This window comes from Pagrus pagrus (assembly GCF_965226575.1).
Source record: "Pagrus pagrus genome assembly, chromosome: 9".
Taxonomy (NCBI): Eukaryota; Metazoa; Chordata; class Actinopteri; order Spariformes; family Sparidae; genus Pagrus; species Pagrus pagrus.
In genome coordinates this window covers 10540262-10557482 of record NC_140193.1, presented here as the reverse complement: position 1 = coordinate 10557482, position 17221 = coordinate 10540262, and the positions used below count along the sequence as shown (strand labels likewise).

At 41.8% G+C, this 17221-nt stretch overlaps 1 protein-coding gene across 1 annotated transcript in view; it reads right to left on the bottom strand.

Annotated features, from left to right (window-relative positions):
- dars1 (aspartyl-tRNA synthetase 1) overlaps positions 1-16920 on the bottom strand; it is a 35911-nt gene extending 18991 nt beyond the window's left edge. The window contains exons 1-6 of the mRNA XM_084362269.1: positions 16760-16920; positions 12715-12817; positions 9917-9946; positions 9555-9612; positions 7560-7652; positions 6262-6364 (exon numbers count right to left, since the gene is read on the bottom strand). Of these exons, the coding sequence (XP_084218395.1) occupies positions 6262-6364; positions 7560-7652; positions 9555-9612; positions 9917-9946; positions 12715-12817; positions 16760-16782 (410 nt within the window). The 5' untranslated portion in view covers positions 16783-16920. The remainder of the gene's footprint in view (positions 1-6261; positions 6365-7559; positions 7653-9554; positions 9613-9916; positions 9947-12714; positions 12818-16759) is intronic.
- Positions 16921-17221: the final 301 nt, after the last annotated feature.

Sequence of the window (17221 nt, the reverse complement as noted above, 5' to 3'; positions counted from 1 at the left end):
AAGACCCATGCTTGCAAGATAAGTATTTAGTATGGCCCAATACATAGTTTATCATAGTATGCCATATGGTTGTGTTTTATAGTACGCAAGCCAGCAAACTTATCTGGTTATTCCGACCCACAATCCTCTGAGAAGCAAAAGATACATCATGCTGACTAAGCTGCTGCGAGAGCTCAGGCAGATGACAGCTTATTGGCTGCATACTTGTTATTTTTACTCCCTGTTTCGTGCTATAGAAAGTGACAAATGTACAGGGTCAAAGCTCAAGACACAATGTTATGAAGAAGTGGTATGTCCCAATTGTAGGGCTGGGTATCACGCTTCAATACTTTTATGGCACTGACTCAAGTGCCCCTGTACCGGTGAGTATTGAAAAATGTTTTCGTCATTCAATATCAAATTTTAGCACCTAATGAGTTAATCTCATCAGCGTCAGTGAGCCAGTAGGCATGCAGCATGCTTGGTGTGCCAATATCTAATAGTGCTGGTGATTGGCTATCTCGAGGCAGGCAGGAAACACACTAGGTTATGCTCAGAGATGGGGCTCAGATGATCTATGTGAAAGTTAAAGTTAAAATTGGTATTGAGAAAAGTGTCGTTAAGGAACCAGTATAAAAGTCAAGGTATCAGTACTGAAATCTTTTTCACGATACCCCGCCCTACTCAACTGTATGTACACTGCAGGAAACAGTATACAATTCAGCAGCTGCATTACACATAAAAAGAGAAAGTATGTGATTGGAATGCAGCACGTTTGTATGAGAGGGTGGAGCTGGGAGGGACAGAGGGTGGATCTGACAGTTAGTATTGCTGCACGTCTATCCTAATTGACAGGTTACCATGGTAGTGACATGTCGATCATAAAACCACGTCCTAAAGCATACCCCGCCTCATCGTCCTTTTTACTCTAAATGGGACTATAATTTACAAAATGAACATCATGCTGTGTTGAAGAAGACTTTAATCTAGCATTCGAGACCATACAATCCTGAGGAAACTGTTTACTGAGGCAATAAATCAAGTGAGAACTAAGCACATTTTCTCATAGACTTCTATGTGGTTGGACGTTGTGAAACTAATGGAGAAACCTCCTACTGGATATAAGGAAGAATGCAGGATTAAGGCACTTCGGCACTGATTTCACTTTTCAGTTTGCGAAGCTATGTCCGCATCTTTTACCCAGTCATTGCTTGGGACCATAACATGATTCTCATCACCACATTATCTTTCAAAAAAGGAGCTCATTTTACCTTTTGCTTTTAAAAAGATCTCTGTGTCTGATGACATCAAACTGTTTTAGAGATATATTAAAGGCTTGAGTTGACCCTGCAGTTATACTGACCTCAAGGCAGATTAATGTGCATCATCACATAGTTTGAATTTCCATCTTAAAACAGTCACGAAGGAGGAGAAGTAAATAAAAAGAAGCGAGTGAGTTAAAGAGTCTTCATTGTTGTTGTAGAGTCTTGAGAAAACAGGGTTGCAGCTTGCATCTTTTTACGAGCTCTGGGAAGTACCCACTTCTACAACAAAAACTATGAAGTTGAGAGCGGGGGCAAGAATTCCCCTATTCTGCACTCTACCGAAAGTAAACTACAGCATGTGAGGGGAACCCATTTTTAATTGTGTCGCCACAGGTTTTCTAAATCATGCACCAGCTTCCACTGAAACCCACAGTATCATCAGAGATATGAGAAACAACACCGACTGTCGTGCAGCGTGTGGCCAGATGGGAAACCTGCTGCAATCCTTCACTCCTCCTCATTAAAAAGCAGTAATGAGGGACTGAACACTGGGGTACTGCTGTCCCTTCAGCCCCATGACAGCTGCCGCCATAGTCCTTCCCTTCTAGTAGGAGATCAGTTGGATAAATAAATCCCTGCATTAATAACCTCCGCTGCATGGCCCGGAGGCTTGCGGCAACACAGACAGCGCACACTGAGGGAAACAGATTGATTAACTCCAGACTGAGAGTTGACAATATCACATGGAGATGAAAAATATGACTTAGAAAGAAAAAATAAGAGAGCCTGTGTTACTGGGTTGGTTCAGTGTGAAAGCAAAGCTTGGCCCTGGAATTTATGGGTCAACACGCTGACAAGCCATGGCCCTCATCATAAATTGGGTTTAACCTGGGTTAAATACAACTGGGAATACCCAATTCTACTATTACTAGAGATGCTAGACTAACTTCTGTTATCTGAACCAAAACTGAAACAATTCTAAACTCATACTCTGGCCATGAAAGACACATATGGCCATTACATCAGCTGCTGATGCATCACTAAATGATGTAACAGGCAAGTAGAACTAACTAGATAAGGTTTTCCAAATTCAAAAAGCGAAAGATCCACATGGAGGATTGTTTTTACCGATCCGGTCAGCTACAAACAGTCATACATACACTAATACATGCGGATATTGGCATTTCAGACATATTGGTACCTGTGTATATGTTGGCAAATATGCACCAATATTGCACCACTGTTTCAGTTTTTTCTTTTAGATTAAAATCCAGAAAGGAAGCTTAGGATCATTTATGATTATTAAATTCCCAGATAGGCTTACTGTTTTGGAGCACTGATAAAATGTGTCTCTCTGCCGATGTATGGATATTGGAATATTTACTTCCTTATATTGGAATTGTCATTGGCCCCAAAAATCGAGTGTCAGTCGGGCTCCAGTGTCAAACATTGTCTTCAGAACGTGAGATCTCACTCAACCTTGCATTATCCTGAAGACTGCTACGCTTTGACATCATGTGCGAGGAAAAGAAACTGTTTCCGAAGAGAAATGTTGCTGCCGAGTCTTTTTAAAAAATATGTTTTCTAAATGAAGTGAGCAGCAGTCATGAGTCATCAATCATTTACTTCCATTGTGTCTGAGGGGAGCCAGAAATCCCGGTAACATTACAGTGGAGGAAAGTGAGAAATGTGGGTCAGTCAACCCGTTAAACTACTTACAGCTCGTCTTTTATGCTGTGGTGGAGCTGCCGCACTTGCTGAAAAGGGATATACTCAAACACAGTTAAGGGCATGCTATTATTATTTCGAACATGTGTCATCCAAATCAACGATCCTTTAAAAGGCCCAGACTGAATCAGGTGATAGAGTCTCAAATTAAACCTGCAAACTTCACAGCACACAATGATCCGACATTGTTATTCCAGTACCAAGTCATTACATCAGCCGAGTTCAGACTTCCATTCCGCTTTCCACTTGGCACTCATGGTGTACTTGAGCTGTAGCGCCTGAAGATCACTTAATTAAATTGTGTGAGTGAGAGGAGGATCACTTGGACATACAATGTGTGAAAGGAGACTTCCCCAGCAATGTCATCACTGCCCTCGGCATGATTATGAGGGGATTTAGTTGTAATCCAGGGTCTTACCCGGCTTGTCAATCATCACACCAAAGAGTGTGAAACTAGACGTGAGTCAGAAAACCACAGGAAGTGGTAGGGCCACCTGTTCTTCAAAATTTAGATATTAAAAACTCATTCCGATCTGAGCAGGAAATGCCCAGAAATTAACGTGTATGTTACACTGCTTGCAAGACTTTGTTTTTTTTTTTGTTTTGATGTAAAGACTATGTTATCTTAGCAACCGGGTCATTACTCTCACTTGCTCGGCTGTCAGGTGGCAGTGTGTTACACAACAATCTAACTGCCCAACCACAACATTGCAGCACCATCCTACAGTTACAAAAATATAATGAAATGTGAGCGATGTCCTAAACCCAATATCCTGTGGCATGCAGCAAACCTTTCTTCAATATTAGACAACATGCAGTTTGAGATCACCGATTCTTTCTATCCCCGTGTTTAGTGCCCTTTCTGCAGCTACAAAGCACTGCAGGAGAACAGATACTGAAGCTGAATCTCAATGACGACTGGGAGCAGCTCAGCTGAGTGACTTAGAGGAACTACGGCCCGGTCAGAGCATTCTGACACCGCTAACAAAGTCGGGGTCAGTGTGTTCAGCAGGGGTCAAAACTCGGGTCTGAGCAGCGGTGACCTCGCCCTCATTAGAAAATATAGTTGTAAGTCTGGATTTTGTTTCCCGTAAACAACTCGACATACTGCAACAACCCACCAAGAGGCTCCTCGGGTCTCATTTATGAAACATGAGTGTAATGAATGTGTGTAAAATGGTAATTTATGCACACTTGGGCGTTCATCAAACATTTAGCAGCTCCGACTTGTTTACATATAACTCAGGCAGGTGTGTACATAAACGCCATCATTCATTATTTACGGTCATTAAGTCTGGATGTGCTGCTTGTACGCATGCATGAATTACAGAAATATTTATTTTGTCATTTGCTGTAGATGCTATATGACATATCCTTTTTTTAAATTCTGGAAAAAAGACTGTTTTGCTGCTGAATCCTAACTAATCAGGGCAAATGAGGAGGGAAGAATGGCTTTTCCATTGGCACATTTGGCCACGCCAAGTCAAACCACGCCTTGTTGATTTGCTTTTCCATTATCAGTTTAAACGTGTCTAGTTTTGTCACGTTGGAGATTGACCGTCTCTGGCTCTTTGGTGATGTCAGAAAGGCTTCATCATTATTCAGAAGACAAATAGTAGCTTCTTCCTTCTCTTCAAGATCCATTTTAACATCCAGTCTCTGTTTTTTTGAGCAGTAACTGGTCAACGGCAAGTATAATTGTGACAACAGCCTGAAGATTCATGATGAAAAGTGGTTGGCTACCAACAACCGTTGCACAGAGCAACGATAAACAGCGCTGCTGCAAAACAGCAGCGGTTGAGCTGTGGTGCAGAGTCAAACCAAGTCAAGCCAATCTAGCACATCTGTATGGAACAAAGCCGAAGGCCCGCACGCATCAGGCCGCCGGTAAGCTGTCGGGCATTGTCAGGGTCGTCAGTGAGTGAGTCAGTGAGTCAGTGCACGGAAAAAGAGACAGGGAAAGTCCCTTGGGCCCATTGCTGCCGTATCTATAATTGCACTCATTTAGTGTGGTTTCTTCTTAATCACCAGAGACATTTGCAACTTTTTATCAGAAATAATCTCGATTAGAAGTGGCTAAATTAGTGAGAGTGGTGTCAAAAAATGCTGCTTAATCATATCAACGGTTTGTATATCAGCAGTGAAGCATTTCCCTTACATGCAGGTGCAGAATGTACTAGCTAGTTGGCAATCTGCTGCAGTCTTCGCGGTGTGTTTAAGTGCAGCGTTTAGGCCGAGACACAGAGGACATGAGGTGATGCAACAGTCAGCCTTTGTCGCAGCTCGTTCTTTGATGTCAGTTTGGTGCGTCAGGGCCTTAATGGTCAACCCACAGTGGCCTCAACGGTGGGTATGAGGCAACTGTCATTAACAAGACTTCTGACACCGTTATGTCAGACATGTGCCGTTTAGTTAACAGTTTTAATCAAACTGACTTCTTTTCAGTTTTTCGTAAGATTCTCTGGGAGCACGCAACAGTCTGCACTTGTTGCGTCTTCAGTCTTAATCATTTTCTATGAGGCTGCAAGGCGACGATAGCTGCAACTTAATGGGAGGCTCGTTTAAGACACAGCTGCAATCTCTGCATTGCTTAAGTGTATTATACAATGTCACATCTGCCATTTCAGTCTGGCAGATTACAGCTGTGGGTGTTGCTCTTTGCTAATTTAGCAATATCTAAGGAGTTGCCAGTTAACTAACACGTTATAATTAAGGTCTTCCCCATTTACAAATATGTTTAATTCATCAAACAAGGGCAGTGCCCGAAAAAGATGCTTCCAAACATCATATGAATGCTCTGTATGTTTCAGTAAATTACATGATGACGACGTGTGTCAGAAATGTTTCTGATGTGGGTTTTAAGTCCAAATATAGACCACGTACGAGCCCCCTTGTTAACGTCAAAAGTGGAAGTATTATCATTCCTCCCCCTTGTAACCCTTTTAATAAGGTGCACATCCGCCAATAGTCATGTTCATTCATAGACGACCAGAAGTGGGCTAAAACTTGGCTGCTAACATGACTAATGATGCTTGGCTCTTAAGTATTTCTTCCTCCTCTGATCCAAGCTGCTGTATCTGCCATCTCGACAGGAACCGCTCCATTAAAACACTGCTGTATTCCACCCCGTTAACAGCCAGCTTTTGTTGTCGAGTGAAAAATGATTGATTCCCCCGCCCCTCCACCTCACTCAGAATGTGTGAAAATGGATCGGCGGACTATTAGGTCCCAGGATTTTCCCACCATTGTTTGCACCCTCTCTGACAGGAAGAGCAGTCTCGGTACTCACTTTGCGGCAAACTTGACCATCTGCTTGCTGGCACGATCTCCCACTGCGACCAGAGCCTGCACGTTGAACTGCTGTTGACGCAGGACCAAGAAGCATTGCTTCCCTGAAAACAAAACAACAACAATACATCGTGCCGGGCTGTTAACTTCTTGTTTATCCAAGCTCAACACGCATGACACTTTAAAGGATCGGACGCTCTTTCTGAGGCAGTGTACGCTCAGTGTGTGTGTGACTTGGATGTAAGGATCTTGTCATCTGCAGGTAAAGTGTCAAACATTTGTGAACAGGGTATTCTCTTTGAAGAGCACTGAGTGGAGAAAGGGTGATTGCTACCTTCCTAACAAACACACACACCTAGGAAGAGTGTAAACATGTTAGCCAGCAAAAAAACCCAGGGCAGTAGACAGTCGGACCACCCAGGTACTTTGATGTTTGTTGCCTGTGAGAAGGAGGGGGGTGGGTGGTGGAGATAATAGCAACGCCACAATCCCACCAACAGATGCACCTCATCCCGGAGCAAATCAGGATGTTGTTCTGCTCACACGGACATCCTTACAGCGAGCAGAGAGAACGAAGACAAGAGTGGAAGGGAAGCAGCTCTTGACACTGGAAGTCATCTCGGAGGGAAATGGCGAGAAAAATAAATCATCCAGACCTCATCTGATTTGTAATCACAAACTAGCAAAAAGTCTTGATGCTTCACGCAGAGTTTAAATAACCCGGCAGAGTTGAGTGGGTTCATTGTGTTCAAACAGAGCAGCTTCACTGCTGCCAGTAGCTCGAACCCAACAAACACAGGTTATCTGAGCTTCCACTTGGCAGTGACATGCTCGTCTGACAATGATATCAAAAACACCCTCAGGTTGTCAAACTCTGTTTAACATGGAAGGAATGGAAGAAAGAAAAAAAACTGCTTTGCAATCCCACTGAGGAGTACACTGTAGAGAAATGGGGGAAGTCAGTTTATACAAGGGTACAGTTTGGTATGTATTTTCACAATAAAAGCTGCCTGTTGTCTTTTTGTAGTTTAAGCTTTTCAGTGTTGATCAGCCTGAAGACGTCAGTCATCTAGGTCATGGGAAATCTAAAAGAAAGTCAAAAGGAACTGGTATTGCTTTGATTTGGACTTGAAGAGAAAGGAGTGACGTGGAGAACTGGCCCAAGGGCAGACGTTTTCGACATTTCGCTATAGCACACCAGGGATTAGCACAGAGGTCATCTCATCTCTGCCGTTTGTGTCTTTCACACAAAAGAAACTGGAAAAGGTGAACAAAGAAGGGGGTGTGAGGTGATCTCACCTTTGGCTCTGCTGGTGTGGACTCGGGCACGGAGCCAAATCAGCTGGTCAGCTTTGTCAGGAGTGAGGTCTTGGATCCGAACCAACGCCCTGTCTGGCTCACACGCACACACATTGACACACACAAAAAAATATTACTTCAAAGGATCTTAATGCCTCTCTTTCCTCACGTCTCCCCCCTGCACACTCCCAAGGGCAGAAAGAAATGTGAATAAGCATGCATGTGCGTGTAAAGACGTACACACAATAAAATGCTCAAATTACAGACGTGCCTAATAAATAAGACACACTAGGAGGCCTGCTGAAAAGCTGTCTAACTCAGCCATTCTCTGTGGGCTATATGACAAATTGACTCTAGTTTCACCTGTGTCACTCAGAGGCATGCTTTCGCCTTATTATCAGCGAGCACACGGAGGAGACAGCCAGACTACGCCAGGGAAAACAGAGCCGCCCTTTTGGCTCAGAGCTCCGCGTCAACCCACATGAAAGCCCTCACCCTCCAACCCTCCAAACACCCCCCCCCTCCCGTCCCAATGGCTGGGCTTGGCATGCAGGTGAGGGAGGCCCCACTTTGTTTGCTGCCACTGGAGCTGAAAGAGCATCCAGACAGATGGACGACCTCAACGGGTCCGCCTGCTGTCTTGTTCAACCGGGAGTTATCGCACACTATTAGTTACAACAATTATCGCTGCTGAGATCGTGACGACAGAGGAGACCAAAAAAACTATTTCTTTGCGATGTTTATCATTTCCAAATCTTGTTGTCTGTAACGTTTGACAGCCAGACTAAAGGTTACCTGAGAAGTCCTGGTATAGAATGTCATCTTGTATCAACACATATAATTTGAGAGTTGCTGCACGTTCTCCATTTGAGGATGCCAGACTTTTTTCATCGTAACCTAAACATCTGAATCTCACTCTTCACAATATGGGACCTTTAAGGTGGATTGTTTAACCATTTGTACCAAAATATCAATGTTCAACATGGGTTTCCCAATGTTTCTCATGGTGGTGTTGTTCTGCCTTTAAGCCTGAAGTGGTGGTAGTGACAGCTGAATTGATGTCTGTGTCAAAAGGATAAGAAGCTGGGACAGGACAAACGCTGTCAGAGGCACTGTTGTGTTACCCATAATGCCTCTACCATGCCATTTAAAAACACACACTGGGGCGGCATTATGCTGCGGTTGTTTGGTTCGGTGTTAAGCAAAAAAAAAAAAAGCAAAGCCAGTGCAATATCGAGTATTCGTTGCGGTAGTTTTGAAGAATCTCTGTATAAAAAGCGCTTATCTTAAACTAAAAGATGAGGGAGGGAGCGCATGTCAGCTACCTGACCCTGATCTCGACTGTAAGATTAACTACCATCTCTGAGAAAAGAAAGTCAAATACATAGAAATGAAAGACATTGTTTTCTGGTGGCAACTTCCATTTCTGGTAATCAGTAAGTGACTGGCAGGAAATTGAGAATAACACGGTGCACAGATTTAAAAAAAAAAAAAAAACGAAGAGAAAAGAGCTCGACACTGGTACCTGGAAATGATATCAAAACAAGGTGCTCGGTAGAAACCAAAGGAAGTCTTCTGAGCATGTACTGCCTCATCTTATTGTGTGATTTTTGTTTCACACTTTCACACTTTGCAAAAGACAGATATTCTTCCGAAGTGCATATAAATTTTCCACTACGCTGACATTGCGTGTTTGGAAAAGAGAGTGGCAACAAGGACAGCAGGCAGATAATGATATATACTTAAAAAAAAACATCTGGAGGATCGATCAGTCCAATGTGAAGAGATGAGGGCAGGCCAGATGGTAATTCTACCCAACTGAACTATATCTAATTACTTTTAAAATACCAAATATCACCTCGTGACAATGAAATGGCTCTATATGTTCACTTATAGGCAAATCTTTAATCTCCATTATCTATTATTTTCTGTATTTTTTAGCAAAAGTGGCTGTTTGGTTGACTAATGAGGACGGGAAGTAGCTTTCATACTCACCCAGTTTTTGTTGGGACTGGACCATAGCCGGCACACCATATCGGTCCTTGGCAAAGTCCTGAAACAATAAAAACATGGAATCTTTTAGCGTATGAACATTTAGTCCCCATTGTTCTCAACTCTACCGTTTTGACTTCATAAGCGTCAGTCTGTCTACTACGCCCGAGATAAAAGACAGACAGAACAGATAATGATGCTTATCACCATCTTAGGAGGAAACTGTTGAACATAAGTCAGAGTTCGGCGTGCAGGTATTTGCATACAAACTGTTGCAGAGGTGTAAAAGCTGAGGTAGAATCAAAGTCAGACAGGAAGGCAGGGGGACTGGGGGATGAGTGCTGTGATCTGGAGGGGATACTTACATCTTCTTCTGTGCTTTGTTGTTCGGCAGCCTGAAACACACAGAGGCGACGAGGAGGGTTTAAAGGGCATTGCAAATTCCCAAGAAATAACAACACAATAACAACAACAGGACCATCTATTAAATTCAAACACACACACACACAAAAAAATGTTCAGAACCATTCAACTTCAAATGGAGCAACTTAAAACGTTTTGCTACAGCAGTCAAGTAAATTGTGTTTTCATCTTGTGCTATCAGGGATTTGAATAAAATTAATAAATCATATCTCAGTCCTCGAGACAAGCCTCAGATCCCTGGAATGCACAGCTCTTCTACACATTGCTCAAACACATCATAGACAATGAGTAATGGCAGCAGGAGATATTGCTTTGTAATAGAAACGGCGTAAGTGGACAGATTCTTTATCTCTGCACTGACTTCCAGGCAAATGACTCCCAGAGTGCGATGAGATCGAGTCTTGGCAAAGTCACAATTCCATTTTCTATGCAAATTGATATTGGTGTGTGGAAATGGCTGGTGGCGGCGGAGTGAATTGGAATCGCCCATCCTCGATATGATAATCCAGTCACATGATGGATGATATTGCAGTTCATGATCAACTGGATATAGTCCTTCTATAGCCATGAAGCCGACGAGCCGCACCGGAGCCACTAAAGTGACAAGTGTCAGCACAAAAAGTGCACAACCGCAAATAACACGGCTAACACACGCTCAATAAACACTCAACTCGGCTTTCAGGTCTTCCCCTAGGCAATGCTTTCTACATCGCCCGGCTATCGGCAGCAATAGCCGGCGTATTAAACAGTGACACATCTGCTTCTTCCATGAAACATGCTGACTGGAGGAAGAACTTTACTGCGTTCACCTATAAAAGCCACTTGAATCACGATACACCAATACACCTGGTGACTTATTAGTCTTGGATACGCCAGTGCAGAGCTAAATGACTATGATTCTAACAATGGAGACACATTCCCTAACACTTACCCTGCAGATTTTGCATGAAGGGGCAGCCTGAGAGAGAATTTATGAATGCAGAGATACCAATTCCAGCACTGACAATGTTAAGCTAACTGGGCATCAGGGAAACATCAGCAATTGGGCTGCAGAAATAATACATTTTAATGTGAAAGCAGTAGTACGCCATTATTGTGTAACCAGATGTGTTGCCGTCGCAGTGAGAGGATATTTTGAAAAATGTATACTTTAAAGAGAACTTAACAAAGGAAAATTTGTTTTTACATGATAAATATAGGGCAGATGTTAAATGGGGAGGCTGATTAACGTTAGGCTAGCAGGTTGCTGGTGGTTTGTGAGGGAAAAGAGAGAAAAGAGGTTAGATGAGCTGTAGAAATGTGTACTAAAAGCGACGCCGCCACATTATTGACCCAGAAAGCAGAGTAGTCGTGTTTGCTGAGCTGTGCCAGCAGTGCCCTGAGCACCAGGTTGCATTACACGGGACCTTCTGACAGACTAACATGCACAACATTGCAAAGCAAAGAAATTCTCTGCACTCATATTTTGGGATGCCAATTTTGATGTTGAAAATAGAGCTAGTTTATAAACTAAGACACCAAGTTTTCTTGTTGAGTTCTAGCACTGTAGTTCTTCCTAAACACCAACTATGTCATCGTACGCTTCAATTGATGGAGCTGGTGTCAGAAATCAGCTTTCTTGCTTTAATTGACGACATTAACCATTAACATCGACTGGACTGTCACATAAAATGTTGCAATTCTCCCTTTAGGATGAAACCTTTCCCCTCAGGATAGCAAATACAGCACCTGATCTGATAACGTTTTATCGTAGAAAGTCAGTCTACCGGTTAAACTACAGCACAAACATAATTGTACAGAATGATCATTGTTGGAACGTGATATCCAGAACAATGTCTATATGCACAAGCACAATGGATGTTCGGATGTTTTGTTTGACAGTGACATCCTCGTGAAAACTCCCATGAGAATGATCCCAATGATTTTTATGCAAAGAGAAAAAAAGTTGCATTAATTTTAGAGAAACAGACCACCGGTGTATGCTTGGTAACACAAGACACCCTGAGTTGGGCTTTGGCATCAGTGTCAGGACAGAAGAAATCAGATGTACTTCCAAAAATGTACAAAAGCTCCAAAACATGCAAAACCAGTGGCATCTGTGGCAGTGAAACGCAGATGCCAGCTCTGCCGTCACTTAAAAATGTGGCACTCCTTTTGTAATGTGGCAGTCTTTGGCACTGATCCACATGCTTTGTTGAATATGAAGAAACATAGTCTTCAGTTTGCAAACACTGTTAGTGGTTGGTGGCTTTGTTGAGTCTGTTGAGATGAGGTCATGAAGGAATTTTTCAAGGACGTTTAATGTGTGAAAGGACCAAAATCATACTCCACTTTAGTTATGGTGTTGATAAATCTGTCAAAATCTGACCCAATAAAAGGTCAGAGGACAAAAATGTGTCAGACACAACTGTCCACAAGACTTTCTGATGTGCAAGAACACTGTAGTGAGTCTGAGCCTTACTGTGTAATGTTTAATGTCTCTCTTGACATACAGCTCATGTGACTGCATACCGTGTCGTGCAGTCAGTGTAGAAGAAAATAGCACTTTGTTTGGGTGGACATAAACAAAGCCAAAATGACAGGAATACTTAAACAATGGATACTCTTGCCCCCCCGTGGCTAACCAACCCTCCTGGACGCCTCAATGGCCAGCATGAGCGCACGTCACGGCCTTAACAGCTGTAAGAGGGGGCGACGGATGTCAAACAACAAAACAGAAAAAAACAAAAACGCCACTGACCAGCTTGGCCTGTTTCTCAGCCTTCTTTGCAGCTTTCTCCGCTTCCTTCTGCTGTTTCTTCAGGCCTTTCTTTGACGGACCCTGCTGCCCCTCCTCCGTCGCCCTGAAACAGGAAGAGGCACACAACATAAACATTTAAGTCCACTTCCACCTTCTATTTCTCCTCCATCCCACGAGGAAGTTGTTGACCGCCTGGGAAAATTAATTCTGAGCCATCGCCACCTCCAGCTTTTAAGTCTTCGCTACCTTTAATCCCATTGTTATTTCAGACAAAACAGCAGCAGCCTGCTTAAATGGAGAGACGGGAGTTTAGAGAGCAGAGATGTCAGAAAGTAAGATTAGCTCGATAAACACAACGGCTTTAAAAAAAAAAAAAGACAGTAGTCTCAGCAGTATTTTCTAATCCGTTATGGAATTTGTGAAGAATACAGATCATCCGATTATGATAACATTCAGCCTTATCTGAAAGTAAAGGTGTCTTTATTTGCTAAATGTTACGGCCAATCTACACAGCACAACACAATGAGTGAGCTGATAAGAATGTGACATTTGCCTTTAAGGTAAAGTTTGTTAGGAGCAGCAACAGCAGACAAAACACAACAGGATGCTCTTATCTAGAGAAAACAATTAGGTCTCAACGCAATATACAGGACAGATAATGAAGAGGAATGACGCCAAGTTAAAACTATTGCAAACTTTCAGAAAAAGCCACAAACAGGCAGCGGTGGAACAGTTTGACCTGTCAGGATAACTGCTTTTGTTGTTCAAAATTGCCACTGATACAATGATAATATAACGACGCAATAATTCAAGTATATAAATCTAAAGGAATGAAAGGCTTCCAGCGCAGCAATTTTTCTCGATGGGTGAGGGAACTAGTCTTAGGGATATATCTTGAGAGGCTCCAAAGCAACACGCATAGGTTTTACGAAAACCTTGAGGGGATCTTGGGCCAAATTTTTAGACACCTTAATTCTGCCACTTCTTGGCTGAAGTCCCTGTTATGTGATATCCAGGTGTGGCACTCTTCGCCATGTGTTTTATGTTATTATCTCTGTCTAGTCTGGCCTTTTGTGGTTTTTGTCTTTTTTAGGTTTTTGATCTTTTTTTTAATGTGGGGTGTGTAAGTTTGTCAATTTGTTTGTAGTTGTAATTTTTTCTGTTTATATGATGAAAATGAAATACGATAGGGAAAAAAAAGAACAATCAGACATTGAACTGGAACGTTGAGTATCGAAATATCCTAAAAAACTGAAATAAAATATAACCACACAACCAGAACAATAATCAAAGTAAACGCAGCAGGCAACAGTGAGATCAGCCATGGTCAGGTAGGTGTATATAATAGTTGTCCAAAGGTGCTAGCAGTGTAAACACCAACTTCCTGGCTAGCTGCACGGCTAACTGAGCTACAGTAGCTATAGTCATAAACAGAATACAGTTAGCAGCAGTAAGCTAATCTGTTGAATTGCTGCCCCTATTTGTTTGGGGTATGAGTTCAACAGTGGCCAATTCTTACATATTGCACCTAAAAATAAATATAGCTGTTAATATTAGAATAATAATTGTGTAAAGGCGTATACCATGACACCGTTATATATTCTGAGATGGTTACTGTACCACGGAAATCTCTCAGCGTTGCAACCCTTGTCGATTAAGTAATTAACATGACAGGACTATTGAACTCGAGCACAGGCTTATATTTTGTATTTGATTTTAATACACAAGAATTCTACTTTAATATTTAGTTAACTTAAAAAAATCATGCCTTTAATTTTGGCCTACATCAGGGCAAAATTAGGGCAGCATCTGAGGCTTACTGAGAAAGTAAGGTCAAAGACAAACAGCTGTAAAAGATAAATCTGCAATAAAGCTCCTCACAGACTTAATACTATAAACAGTTTGAACTTTGCACTTCTCCAAATCAGACTTCCAGCCAGTGTTATAAAAGTGTGCTGAAATTGCAGGTGAATGAGTGAGTGCTGTTTGGTTTGCCCAATGACCAGGTGTCTAGACCTAAAGGAAGCCCATGAGCAACAAGGGGGCTGTTTCTGTTCAGTCACAGGAAATAACAAGGACCAAAGGCCAACTTTAAATAGCAATAAAGCCTAAACAAGAAACTCAAATCACAACAGATAATGTTGTTTCTTCCGAGGGAGGACTTCAGACCAGGTTTTATACTTCCTGCACAGCCAGATATAAGGCTAACATTGTTCCGATAACCTGCAGACAAATATCTTCCCAAAGCATCTTTGGAAAAAGCAATCACCTGAAAACATAGACTTGTGTTACAGCCTTGTTATGAGCCTGAAGTCCTCTGAAACAGAGTGTGAAGTAGATTAATAAAGATGTACTACTTGTTGAACTGGATCAGCCATTTGTTTTACCCTAAGGGAGGTGAGATCAGTTTGGCTGTCTGGAGCAGCTGTCCCAAAACATCTACAATCTGCTGTCAAATGACTTTACAAACAATCCTTGCGGTCGTTCATTCTTTACACTGCAAATGTAATTAATCGCAGACAAATGATTATTATTTGCATAGTTAAACATGAACAGCTTATCAGTAAACCAACTTAACTGAACAACAGACGTCAGGATGAATCATGTCCGGCAGGTGTATTCATAATAGGCAATAAATGGATAAAGCAGTTTCACATAAAAAACATTATCAGTCATCCGAAGTACAACGGCACAATTGAAAGCTCATAAAATTAAAATTCAGTATGATGTCACAGTAAAAGCTTACATTTGCGGAACAAAGAAGTTTTAAGTGTTGTTGACGGAGTTTGATTCAATTTACTCGTAATTGTTTAAGCTACTTTTTGTGGTGTTGTTGTTGCATTAGTTTGCATTATATTCTAAATACCTTTCCAATATTTTTCTTCCTCCCAATTTGTGTTTTAATGTGTTTTATTATAATGCATGTTAGTACCATAATACTGAGTGAACACCCAAATAACTTAAGGATTTATCAGCCCATACAATAACTGATACCTCCTTCCTTTGGCTGAAGCCGATTACCAATAATTCCACATGTATTTTAAAAAGAAGTTCCTAACCTGTAGTTTATGCACACTTGAGGGTAAGAAATGGCGAAGATGTACCTACAAAGATGGACGATTTAATATTTAATATTCTTCTTCTTCTTCTCTGTGTTTATTGTGAAGGTGCAAACAGCCACCTACTGTATCAGAGTTTGTAAATGCTGTGCTTTTTATGTTGCATCCCTCATTGCAAGGCCGGTATATTGCATTGCATTGCATTACATCATACATTATTTCTGTTTACTTGTCAGTGTATATTTGCACAGTGAGTCTAAGTAGCTTGAATAACTTGTTTGATTCCAAACATTTCTTCCTGTTTAAAGCTCCAACCTTAAAATGTAGGTAAACACCTTTTGGCCCAGAGGCAAAACTGACACAAGTTAGCAGAGGAATGTATGAGCCTGACCTGACAGGTTGGGATTGGCTAAAACATAAAACTTAAGATCAGGTATGGATTCACACGTAGTAAAACAGTTAGTATGTGGAGGATATAATACAAGATGTTATCTGAATCATAAGGAATGCATGCAAAACACTGTTTGGCACTATTTCATTCACATGCCAGGTTTGAGAAAATAAGTAAATAGTATAGAGGCAGACATGTTTTCATACATACAAAGTTGTATTTACCAAAAACCTACAAAGTTTAACATCTTCTCACGTATTTATATCTTTGCATAACCCTTACTAACTTATGCAAGGCCACCATAAATTGACCAATTCTTTAACGTAGTCTGGTGTTAAAGAGCACAAATCTCGACTGCACACAAGTTAGCTAGCACGAGTGCTAACATTCCTCTTTACATCGCTGCTGTTTAAACATTTCCTTCACATGGGCACAACTTTATGATGTCTCCACTTCAACTGACAGCTGATGCAATCTGCTGCATGTTCAGGTAATGCTAGCTAGTTGCTAGCTGCCACTGCTGCTAGCACATGCTAGTTGAAGTGCTGCTGAGACACGAGAGGTTTGACATGCACAACATTCACAGCGCTCTTACCCCTGGACTTCCTCTTTAGTCATGTCGAGCTATATTCTTGGGAGAACGAGGAGAAAATGTTTCACGGCTGTGTGTCAGAGAGAAACACCACATCAGCTGTTCGCTGCATGGACGTGCACGGGAAGGAAGGACCTGTTTTGACGGAACACACAATACCGGATGCTTTGGGTTCCGGCTAGAAACGAATGGATGAAACGTGGTTCCGATGGACTTATTTAGTCCAGGATTGTACACCGGGTAGACAAAATAATGTAAACACGTAATGAGAAATAACTTTCAGGGTTAACATGGTCATATGTATGCATACTGCTGGATGGAAAAGTATCCGAAAGTCATAGAGTAAAATACAGTGACAGTAAAGATATTGTGTTAAAATAGTCTATTATTCACAGTGGGTTGACCGATTATCCGACAAGGCTGATTATCAGATTCAATATTCAGCATTTTTCTGATTATCTGAAT